This window comes from Bos indicus, chromosome 1, assembly GCF_029378745.1.
Source record: "Bos indicus isolate NIAB-ARS_2022 breed Sahiwal x Tharparkar chromosome 1, NIAB-ARS_B.indTharparkar_mat_pri_1.0, whole genome shotgun sequence".
Lineage (NCBI taxonomy): Eukaryota > Metazoa > Chordata > Mammalia > Artiodactyla > Bovidae > Bos > Bos indicus.
Window position 1 is genome coordinate 148,948,991 of NC_091760.1, and position 12,381 is coordinate 148,961,371.

Here is a 12,381-nt window from a genome sequence, read left to right on the forward strand (position 1 = left end):
TTTTGATTTTGAAATGGAAACTGAGGAAGTGGTCTGGACCATCCCATCCTTTTGGCCTCCTCTGGTTCTTGTTTTTAAATCATACCTTCCATTCTAGCTCTTGTTCCTATCCACTGCTTCTACTCTGCATCTGGGCTAAATGTTTGTCCCTCTCTGGTCTCTGTTGGAATTGTGCCATGGAAATACTCAATATAAGGTGATTGCATTTTTATTAAGCTTCCCAGAGCTCACCTTTTTATTTCAGTCTTTTTGTGGTCAGTAAGACTTATGGTCTGGCTTGAAATTTTCACCAACAACCATGGAAAACAAGATATCTTTAGGAAAATGTCTTCTGTATAAACATTCAAATATTTGAAATCATTAAATTTGTTAGGAGTCATAATATACTTGTTCATACTGCTTGTTCATTTGAAATCACGCTGTGATTTTAAAATTTAGAGGATAATTTAGTAGTTTTTCAGTTTGAGTTGATTTCCATATTGTAATTGAAAAATGTTATTGGTCTAAGTCTTTAACTTACGATATACGACAGGTATTAGATTCAACAGAATCAAAAGCAAGCCTTGCTGCAATTCTGGAACATTCTCTATTTTCTAAGGAACAGCAGTTACTGGCAGAACTTGATGCTATCATAGGCAAGAAGGGAACCAGGATCATCATTTGGAATCTCAGAAGGTAAATGAAACGGTAACCCTCAGCTGGTTAACCATTTGGGAAGTAAAGTGCATGGAGTAATTTCATTATGTTCATCCATTGTTACACCGAGTAGAAATGTGTTGGAAGGTCCTCATTTTGTGGCATATTTAATGATTTACCTTTTCCCAAGAGTGTTTCATTGAGGCTTCTTTGGCTTCAATTTGAGATAATTTTATATTATTATAAATAAATTTCCTGGCCCTGCCACTCTATCTACATAGCACTGTTTTTTTTTGCTCTTGGTTATACCATCCCTCTCCTCAAAAAAAAAAGACATGACAAGATAAAGCCCAGCCAACAGGTCCCAACTTGGTAAAGTTAGAAAAATCCTTTTGGTTTATTACATAAAGCTAAGCATGATTCAGCATCTGTTGAGAAAAGTAATATAGATGAGACTTCTGTGTTGCTAAATCTTTCTGAGGATAAAATCCTTTCCAAATGAAGCTATGAACTTTAGGGTGAGTGTATAATATTGAGAGATCTAATTGATCTGTTGAACAATAGGAGTTAAGCCGAAAAAGTGATAATCTTAAAATCCTTTAATTCTTATGCTTTTCTGACCTCTTGCATTCCCTTTTTCTTTTCTCTTCCTTTCTTCCCTACCCCTCCCATCTTCACCCCCATTTTTTTTTTTAAACTTAATTTTGAGGTACTTGCAGACTCCTGTGTAGTTGTAAGAAATCTCAGGTACTCCTTCCCCAGGTTCCCCCCAGTGGTAACATCTTGGAACACTGTACTAAGATAGTACTGTTGATACTGACATTGATACAGTAAGGACATTTTCATCAACTCAAGAACCCTTTTATATCCACACCCACTCCTTCCTTAATCCCTGCCAACTGCTAACATGTTTTTCCATTTCTATGTCTTTGTCATTTTAAAGAATATTATTATATAACTGGAATCATGTAGTGTGAAACCTTTTAGGATTGGCTTTTTTCATTCAGCTTAATTTTCTGAAGATTCAGGTTCTTGCGTGTGTCTGCTTGCTCCCTTTTTCTAGCTGAGCAGTAGTATTGCATTGTATGCTTGGACCACAGTGTGTTTACCAATCTAGTTGTTTACGATTTTCAGTTACTACAAATAAAGCTGTGAAATAAGTGCAGAGAGGTTTTTGTGGGAATATGGTCATCATTTTATTGGATAAATGCCCAGGAGTGTAATTGCTGGATCATATGGCAGTTGCTTGTTTAGTTTTTTAGGATGCTATCAGAATGTGGCTCTCTCATTTGACATTCCCACTGGTAACATGAGAGTAAATACAGTTTCTGCACCTTCCTGGACTCCTTGTCTTCCTTCCTCCCTCCAACTCCTCAGATCTTGACTCTTACCATGTATTTGTTTGTGCTTTGTTTTGTTAACTAAAGGTTACTTGCTTGCTTCTCTTATGGTGGAGTTAATATTTAGCTCTTTAAAAACTTTTTTTACAGCTACAAAAGTGCAACAGAGTTTGATTTTGATAAGGATAAATATGACATCAGAATCCCAGAAGATTTAGATGAGACAGCAGGGAAGAAAGGGTACAAGAAGCAAGAAAGGATGGACCAAATTGCCCCTGAGAGTGACTATTCCCTGAGGGTGCGTATTCTGCTCTCTGTGGGAGTGAGAAAACCATCAAATGATGGAAATTACATTACCCACTTGTGTTATAAATGCTGCCAGAAATCTCTAAATGAAAGTGTCTCAGACATGAAACAGTGTATTAAATTTGTCATGCTCATTGGCTGTTTTATTTTCTTAGAAAAGTTTTTAAATTGCAAAGTCATCAGGTCTACAGTGGTTGTAAAAGTTCTTTTACTGTGTGATTAATTATTTGAATTGGGAATATTGAATCAAGATGCCCTGGTGACCATATTGGTTAATTCAATCAAAATACCAAATTGTCCTTTTTAAAAATTAAAATATTCTAGAATACATGCATTAATCGGTACTCTAAAGCAATTTTACATATAGCCTACAGAAAATGTGCATTAATATAATTTTGTGGTAAATATATGTCAGATTTGACCTTAAAGTGAAATATGCTTTTAAGATTGAAAGAATTAATATCTCAATATAATAATGTTGATATGATAATACTACTGTTTCTTAGTCACTGTGAGACATGCAATACTGACTCTCCCCGCCCCACTCCTTTTTCCCTTTTGGTCAACCACATCATGGCGTGTCAGATCTTCGTTCCCAAGCCAGGAACTACAGGCCTTCCGTGCCCCCTGCAGTGGAAGTGCAGAGTCCTAACTACTAGACCTCCAGAGACTTGCCCCATTCCCTTTTTTTGTATTAAAATTATCTCACAACCCAAGCTAAGGCTAACATTTAACATTGACAGCTTTACTATGTAACTTGTTCTGAGATTTCAGCAATTACAATGGCAGATGTTCCTATTTCTTGCCTTACCCCAGTGTGATAGGGAAGTATCTTAGTGGTTAAGAAAGCCTTTCTCAAGAATATCCAGAAACAGCCAGAGCAGATGGAATAGTTTTAGTATACCACAAAGTAAAATGTCTTAAAATATCGGTAATAAATTTTATAAGTAAAATGTCTTAAAATATCGGTAATAAATTTTATAAGTGACAAAACACTACTTTTGACATCAGGAGTCAGGAGGAAAAAAGTGAGAGAAATGCTCAAATTTTAGTTTCGTATTGAATTTTTCATATTAATATATCCTTATTGAGTTGTTCACTTCATTTCCTTTAGAGACTTCTGATAGCTTGCAGGCAGGCACAAGAGATCATATTCTAACATGTTTTAAGATGCTAAGTTTGGTTACTATTCTCAAGTATCTAAGCTCTGATGCATTAAGAATTAAAAACACATGTACCCTCACAGCACAGTGGTTAGGACTCGGCGCTTTCAAACTGATTGTTCAGGTTCGGTCCCAGTCAGGGTACTAAAAAATAAAAGAATTGAAAGCACATTTGGATGACTGCTGATTGTTACAGTTCCATATGGAAAAAGTGTTGTCTGTCCACTCCCGTTAAATACTGCTGCATTTCTTTTTCTTTTCAAACTTAACAATAGTCCCCTTTGTTTATATTAGATTTTTGCTTATTTCTGCACAAGTAAAATTTATTGATGCTTTAAAATTACAATAACAATATATGTTTTGACAGCAGAGTCAGAAAATATAGGTCCTTTTTTGTATATATAGACATTTTTTACAAATTTATTTATTTATTTTAATTGGTTTTCGCCATATATCAACATGAATCAGCCACGGGTGCACATGTATTCCCCCCCCTCCACCCCCCTCTCTGGTTTGTCCCAGAGCACCGACTTGGAGTGCCCTGCTTCATGCATTGGACTTGCACTGGTCATCTGGTAAAATGAGATTATACCATACATGCTCTTTTTAAACTTTTTTCCACATAACTTATCAGCATCTATGTGGGTCAGTTGATTGTTTTCTGTAAACCCTTTTTACTGGCTCCAGTATATTGAGCTTGTTTTTAATACAGTAATCCAATACTAACTACAGCACCTTTATAGTCTGTAGTATTTTATTGAAGAGTTAGTATTTTATTGTCAAAGCACTGTGGTAGCTTTCTTTTTAAAAACATATTAAGTAATGTTGAACAAATGCATTGGTAATTATTCAGAAACGACAGTCAGTTGTTGTGTGTCTTTGCAGGCTTACTGCAGTATATTATATCTAAAGCCACGAATGCAGATCATCTTGCGTGGACAGAAAGTAAAGACCCAGCTAGTTTCGAAGAGTCTTGCCTACATTGAACGTGATATTTATCGACCCAAGTTTTTAGTATCCTTTACTTTGTTACGATGCTGTGTGTATATATATATAGAGAGAGAGAGAGAGAGAGAGATCAAGTGTATTTCCCTTCCCCACTTCTCTTTTTATCCTTACAACAGATTCTAATCCTGTCCAACTTTGCCCTTTTCTATGCACCGTTGAACTCTATGAAATAGAGAGGATGAATTAAAGGAAGTGAGATGGTGTGTTCAGAAATCCTTAACATTTAAGACTAATAAAACTGTGAGAATTACTTTTGGATTCAATTGCAGAAATAAAGATCATTACGGAATAATGATGTATCACAGAAATAGACTCATCAAAGCTTATGAAAAAGTTGGATGTCAGTTAAGGGTAAGCTTATATCTGAAAATGTCTGAATCTTTTGTAAAAGTTAGGATAACATGTTTCGGGTCAAACATGAAATAATGTGCTTTTTGCCTAATGATTTTTATTTATTTGTCTTAAAATATGTATTTATTTGGCTGCTCCGTTTCTTAGTTGTGGGATGTGGGATTTCTTCGTTGTGGCATATAGGATCTTTAGTTGCGGCACATGGGATCCAGGTCCCTGAACAGGGATCGAACCCAGGCCCCATGCATTGAAAGTGCGGAGTCTTAGCCACTGGACCACCATGGAAGCCCCCTGCCTTTGCCTCAACTTCTAATATCAGTGTTTTTAACAGCATTGGTGTGGGGCTTGACCGTAGAGCACTTGTGTATTATTTTCTAATTTGGTCTTGAATAATCTTACAAGGAGGACAGAGCATTTTCTCTGTTTTACAGATGAGGAAATTGGGGCTCATATGTAGCTTGCCTTAGATCTAAAGATGAGTGTGGCTCTCAGGCACAGATGCATATCTTGTCGCTACACTTGGATAAGGATCCTGGATTATTTTGTATGAGAATAAAATTGATCGATTTTAATTCATTGTTGCTGCAGTAGCCTAAAAAATAGTATCTGATAGGTGATTTACTTTTCTGGAGTTAGTTCCTAAATATGTTAGAATTTTCCTCCTAAACCACTTTCATTTTTGTAGAGTTCAGTTTAGGATGATGAACATTGCCTACTGTGTCAGTCTGTTTATCTTTTACATGTTTCCACAGAAAGGTTTTTTTGATGTGTGTGTGCTACGAATTTAGTGTTAAATTCTAAAATTCAGCTGTGTTAAAAAGATTTTAAGTCCAGGCATATTTTGTTTTCCAGTTCCATGATTTTCATTTTCTGCTCATTTTATTTTACTCTGAATTCTTTGCGACAGTGTAGATGGACCTGAAGAGTATTATGCTTAGTGAAGACAAAAGACTGTATTATCATTTACGTGTGGAATCAAAAAAATAAACAACTCAATAAATGTGATGAAACAGAAATAGACTCAAATATGGAGAAGAAACTAGTGATTACCAGTGGGCACAGGGTGGTGGGGAGAGATGAGGCAGGGGATTAAGAGGCAGACTACTATGTACAAAATAAGCTATAAGGATGTATTGTACAGCAGAGGAAATGTAGCCAATATTTAATAGTAACTTTAAATGGAGTATAATTAAAAATATTGGATGTGTCATATACCTGAAACTAGCATAGTATTGTTAATCAGCTATACTTCAGTTTTTCAAATTGGGATTCAAAAAAACCAATAGGGTCTGCTACAAAATCCACATTTTTTTTTCTTTTAATGAATTTGACATAAGTAAGATGTGTAGCTCATTTTTCTAGCCCAGCTAAATTTGTGTTATTTTTGGTTAAGTTTGACCTCATAAAGAAATAAGCTTTTACAGCCAACTTTTAATGTTTTTCTGTGCCAGAAGATGAACTGGTCCAGTATTTGGATTCAGTAAACAATTTATTAAGTATTTGGTATGATTTGCCATGCTAGATGTCAGCAGAAAAAGAGGAAAAGATACACATGCCCCCAGAGCTCTTTTTGCTGAGGGGAATATGGTATCTCCTTGGAGCATCAGGCTTCCCTGATAGCTCAGTTGGTAAAGAATCCGCCTGCAGTGCAGGAGACCCCGGTTTGATTCCTGGGTCTGGAAGATCCATTGGAGAAGGGATAGGCTATCCACTCCAGTATTCTGGCCTGGAGAATTCCAGGGACTGTATAGTCCATGGGGTCACAAAGAGTTGGACATGACTGACCAACTTTCACTTTCACTTGGAGCATCAGAATGGGCTTCTTGGAGAAAGTGGTGATTGAGAGGAGACTGAGTTAATTTACTGTTTTGGAAAGTCTAACAAGAGTTTTCTAGGTCCAGAAAAGAAGGTCTGCAAAGGAAAAGAAAGAGGCTTCTGAGAGAATGGCAACCTTAAAGGGATTATTTGGACCAGATGGGCTTCCCTGGTGGTTCAGCTGTTAAAGAATCTACCCAGCAATGTTAAAGAATCCCCTGCAGTGTGAGAGACCTGGGTTCGATCCCTGGGTTAGAAAGATCCCCTGGAGAAGGGAACGGCTACCCACTCCAGTATTCTGGCCTGGAGACTTCCATAGACTGTATAATCCATGGGGTCTCGAAGAGTCAGACACGACTGACTTTCACTTCACTTTGGACCAGATGGTAATTGGGAATGCAGTAATGGGGGGAGAGGAACGTAAGGCCAGAAACAACATGAAAAGAACTATAAGTGGAAAAAAAAAAAAAAAAGAACTATAAGTGAAGGGTGCTGTGATTTACAACTTGTATGAAATGAGGAACCACAGATGGCTTTTAGTAGAGTCACATTGTGATTAGGTTTTTATGGTTTTGACTATAGCTGTATCTATGAAAATTTTCTTTTTATGTGTCAGTATTTTACTTTTTATCATTGTACTTAGACTCAGCTACACTTACGAATAAAATACACATGTTGATCACATATAGATAATCAGAATATGATTCAGATATGTTGAGTTCAATATTTTAGCTAGCAGGTTTAAAAAATAAATTATGTCAGTTGAATTTAAAGTTTTTATTTCATCACAATTAGCAACTGAATATGTAACTTTGGATAAATGACTTTAATTTCTATCTAGCAAACGTATGGAATATTAATGTGCCAGAGCCTTTGCTAGGCCCTGATATAGGAAGGAGTTAGTTGTGGTTTCTGCCTGCTAAGATATTGCATCCCAGTAGAGAGGGGTTTTTTCCCCTTGTATAAAACTGGGAATGATAATACTTGTCTTAAGTGAATGCTTGACAGTGGAAGTGGTTTTGGAGGAAAGCTATTACATTTTTAGGAATTATCTCCCCCAGAAGTAAGTTACACTCCAGATACTGTTATTCAATCTAAATGTCATAAGAATCATGAGATTATATAGGAAAATGTTTCATAAAGTTCTTAAATTTTGGTGAAGGAATAATTGTTTTGAGCATCATGAAGCGCTTCCCTTGTGGCTCAGGTGGTAAAGAATCCACCTGCAGTGCAGGAGTATCATATCTAATGTTTAAAATGCCAATTTCATTTTCTTTTTCAGGCAAACAACATGGGTGTTGGAGTAGTGGGGATTATAGACTGCTATTTCCTAAAACCAACTCATAATAAACAAGATTTCGATTATACTAATGAATACAGGTATGTTACCTATTAAAATGATTGATGACTGACTTTTACAATTTATTTTGGAAATACTTCCTTAACTTTTTCTAAGCTAAATTTGTTTTTCTTTTGTGGGAGGCTTACCTAGAAAACACATGTAATCATTGTTTTCCACCCTAGGAATTATATTCTACTCCATCGCAAATAGAAATATATTCTCCTCTGTCTTTACTAATGAAATATTTCTGAGATTTGTACTAAATAGAAGAAGTTCATGCTTTCTTGGTAACATTTTTTTGTGTAGTATAAAATCTAGAAATTTCCATCTTGGATGGGAACATCAAGAATGTTTAGTCCTCTGTACTTTAGACAGAAATACTCCTATCTTCTAAGAAGGATTAGAAGCCATAAAGTAAATATGATCATCAATTTTACTTGTAAATTTAGGAAGCACCAACAGCTGTCCTAATGAGCATATATTACAGAATAGAATGCAAACTTCTTATAAATAAAGAACAAATAAAGTGGAAGGAAAGGAATAATAGCAGAATCAGCAAATTAGGAAACACATGATAGAGAAAATCAATAACTATATCATTCAGAGTATAGTCCTGAGACTACAGCTACCTCTGTTGTTTAAACAAAGAAAATATAAGGAGCTGTTAACCACAGTAGTAGAAGGTGATTGCTCAAAGGGTTAAAAAGGACAGTAGCTTGTCCAGAACTGTCAGGAGCAAAAATACAACTGTTACCTCTGGGTTGAAAAAGAGTAGACAGTAAAGGAACTAGGAGAGGGTTCCCAGTCCCAGCAGTCAGAGGTTCAGATCCCGGTAGAGGTTGTGACTGACACAGGAACACAGTACCTGCCGTGGCAGGGAGCTTGCCAGAAGGCCCGATCAGTCTCTGTCTGTAGACATGGCCTGCTGTTGGCAGGAGATGTGGGGCTGAGTTGTCCTTAGAGGAAACCTGTCTCTGCCCAGGGGTGTGTGTAGGCTGGAACAGTCTCTGCTGCTGGAGCGAAGAGGGTGGCCTGAGAGCACAGCTGGAGCTCCTCCGGAAGGGCCACCGGGTTGAGATTCAAAAAGTAGTTGGTGGGTTGGTTGGCAGCATACTTTCTCAGCAGAGGACCTGAAGTACTAGTATTTTCTGTCTTATTCCTGGTGACCCTGGCTCCGTTCTATGAACTTTTAAAGATACTTAGAAGATTGCCATGACTCTGAGTGTTACTTAACTGAACATTTTGGAGAACCTTCCACTCTGCCCTCCCCACTCCCTAGTGTTCACATGATCAATAAATACTAGGTTGCTTATGCTTTCTTTGTGTTTGACAGAGATTTAATCTTTATCATTTTTTTTTCTTGAATTGATTTTATAATTTACTTCTTTTTGAGGTTAACAATAACAGCACTAGGAGATAAGCTGAATGATTACTGGAATGAAATGAAAGTGAAAAAACATGCAGAATATCCTCTAAACTTGCCAGTTGAAGATATTCAGTAAGTACATTTAAAAAATTATTGACTTTAATATCAGGATATGGTATTGGAGGGCTGGCGGTTGTACAGTGTTCATAAACTTTGGAATCTAATTCATGGTAAGAAATAAGTCCCACAGCTCAAATCAGCATACTGTAAGATGAACATATGCATTTATATACAAAAGATTCTTGAAACAGTATTTACCTGTATTATTAGTGTTGATAACACTTATTTTATTTAAAAATGCTCATCTTGACCCACTAAAGTGACTTCATGATCCACTAATGGGTTGTATCTCATAGTTTGAAAATCTCTGGTCTTGTGTAATAGGATCGAGAGCCTAAAGCCAGATTTCAGATTACATTGTAGTTCTTGCTTAAGTAGCTGTGTGACATTGAACATGTTATTTGACCTCTTACAAGCTTCCATTTTATCATTTGTAAAATGGGAACAGTAATAGTCTTTACCTCGTAGAGTTGTAAGAATGAAAAGATAATAGTGCTCCACAGTGAAACACATAAGCCCTCTGAATGAATAATAACTCTGTGTACTGATGGAAGGATGTCCAAGATAGATAACGGAAAACAAAAAGGATGCAACTCAGTGTCTTAATTTTTCCATTGTGTAGGTTTTTTATTGTCCACATACATATGCATACTTTTATAAGCATAGAAAATTTCTACCAGGATTAAAGAAGTAAGCAATAATAACCTCCTGAAACAAGGGGTTTATATTTACTCTATAAAATTTTGGATTGTTTGAAGTTTCTATAAAACCATTTAAATGTATTTTTTAAAACTAGATTTTAAAAGTTACTAGCGTTAAGGTGAATTATTTGTATGTTAAATGAGTCTACGTAAATTCTTTGCAGGATCATAGTAATTTTTGAATGATAAAAATGTGAAAGCCTTATTTTATGAACTAAAGAAATACGCAAATTTAAGTTGTTCAGAGATATGCTATAGTAGAGGGTAAAATGTAATACAGTTATGAAAATTGCTTAAACTGCAATAACACAACTTGCCTATTTTCTGTACTTGAGTTGTTATTGTGCTAAGAAGTATATTGGATTTGACACTACAGATGCTAACTTAATATGAATTTCAGAGTAAGTCATTTGTAGTATTTTCTTAGGTTTTTGAGTTCTTACTATAGAAAAAAATTAATAATGTGCTATTAAACAAGACATTTAAATCACTTTGTTTAAATTAGTCTGTCACTTCAATAGTAGCCAGAATTGTTTTTAAAAACTAATTGTCCACCAAAGTAGTTATGTTACGGAATTTTCAGGGACAGAATTAATAGAATTTTGCGGGAGAAAGTCCAGTGGAAAGTCCAGTGAAGTACTTAGGTCGGTGAAAGTGAAGTCGTTCAGTCATGTCCTACTCTTTGTGACCCCATGGACGATAACCTACCAGGCTCCTGGTCCATGGGATTTTCCAGGCAAGAATACTGAAGTGGGCTGCCATTTCCTTCTCCAGTGGATCTTCCCAACCCAGGGGTCAAACCCAGGTCTCCTGCACTGCAGACAGACACTTTACCTTCTGAGCCACTAAGGAGGCCCTAATACTTAGGTCGGTATTTCCATGTTAACATTGAGCTGTTATTTTGTTACAGGAAACGTCCTGATCAGACATGGGTTCAATGTGATTCCTGTCTAAAGTGGCGAAAATTACCAGATGGGATAGATCAACTTCCAGAAAAATGGTATTGCTCCAATAACCCTGACCCACAGTTCAGGTACCATATAGTTGGTAGTACCCTTTTTTGGAAAGGCAGAAACTACTGTTCAAGATGTATGAATAGGCACTGGTGACGTGTTATTCCCATGTGATTTTTCTGACTAGAAATTGTGACGTTCCAGAAGAACCTGAAGATGAAGATGTGGTGCATCCCACTTACGAGAAAACCTACAAAAAGAAGTGAGTGTTATATTAATGTATGTGGGAGGATAAAACCCAGATCATCCGCAGTGCTTTGTCTGCAGCATCAGTCAGTGCGTCTCTGAGAGACAGCAGTATAGCCACAAAAGATGACTCCAAGATGTGGAGTGTATACCATCAAGTGCTTTTTAAGTTTATGCTGTGGATACCTGCTGGTTATTGCTGTCCTGTCTACAAGATACTTTGCATATGTGGTATAGTTTTGTCTTTTTGGGCTAAACACCAATGAATCAGAAGTGAATACAGCCCTTTTAACAGAGAAGGTGAAACGTGTGTCGTTACCAGTGTGAAGTTGACGACTCCTGTAAAAGGCCTGACTCTGTCCTGTGAAGAAGCCCATAAGGATAAATTCCTTTGGCTGGGGACATGGATCAGGAAAATTCCTGATGGGTGGAATTTGTTGGGTGGAGAGCAATGGGATTTGTTGGGTGGAGAGCAATGGTTTGTTCAGCTTAACCAGAGTAAATAATGTGAATGGACCTAATGGAGAATAGAGGTGTAGAGAGAAGCTGGGAACAGCAGTGAGCCACGGGGAACATTAGGCTTATGTACTGCTCGTGGAAGGTCGAGTTCATGAAGATTTATAGTGCACTATTCTTGAAGATAAAGTTTGAAGCAAGATTGGAAGACATTAGGGTGTTACTGAGATAAGAGGTAGAAAGCACCTACCTGCCTAGGGCTCAGCCCTGATTATAAGGACACTGAAGCAGAGTTCAGTGTACCTACCTGTCTTAGTGACTTAGTAGAAGTGGCAAGTATGTCATTGGAAAACAATTGGAAAATGAAGTAAATTTAAATTTGTTCATTTTTCTTTTTCTTTTTTCTCTCTCTCTTTTTTTTTTTAAGAGACAGGGAAAAGTTCAGGATCAGACAACTGGAAACAGCCCCTCGGGTAATGAGGCCTTCCATGTTACAGCTGTGTCCTGGATTGGGTGGTGATTAACTTAGTACTCAACTTTAAACTTAGGAGTTATATAGCAGATTGAAGCAATCTTGT

At 36.8% G+C, this 12,381-nt stretch overlaps 1 protein-coding gene across 2 annotated transcripts in view; it reads left to right on the forward strand.

The window, feature by feature from the left end:
- MORC3 (MORC family CW-type zinc finger 3) overlaps positions 1-12,381 on the forward strand; it is a 44,269-nt gene that overhangs the window by 16,917 nt on the left and 14,971 nt on the right. For both annotated transcript variants that reach the window (XR_011568660.1, XM_070796712.1), the window contains exons 5-13: positions 526-675; positions 2,127-2,274; positions 4,331-4,459; positions 4,682-4,804; positions 7,902-7,999; positions 9,355-9,459; positions 11,059-11,181; positions 11,289-11,363; positions 12,231-12,276. Coding sequence is in view for 1 of the 2 variants with exons in the window: in XM_070796712.1 (XP_070652813.1) it covers positions 526-675; positions 2,127-2,274; positions 4,331-4,459; positions 4,682-4,804; positions 7,902-7,999; positions 9,355-9,459; positions 11,059-11,181; positions 11,289-11,363; positions 12,231-12,276 (997 nt within the window). In the remaining variant the exon portion in view is untranslated. The remainder of the gene's footprint in view (positions 1-525; positions 676-2,126; positions 2,275-4,330; positions 4,460-4,681; positions 4,805-7,901; positions 8,000-9,354; positions 9,460-11,058; positions 11,182-11,288; positions 11,364-12,230; positions 12,277-12,381) is intronic.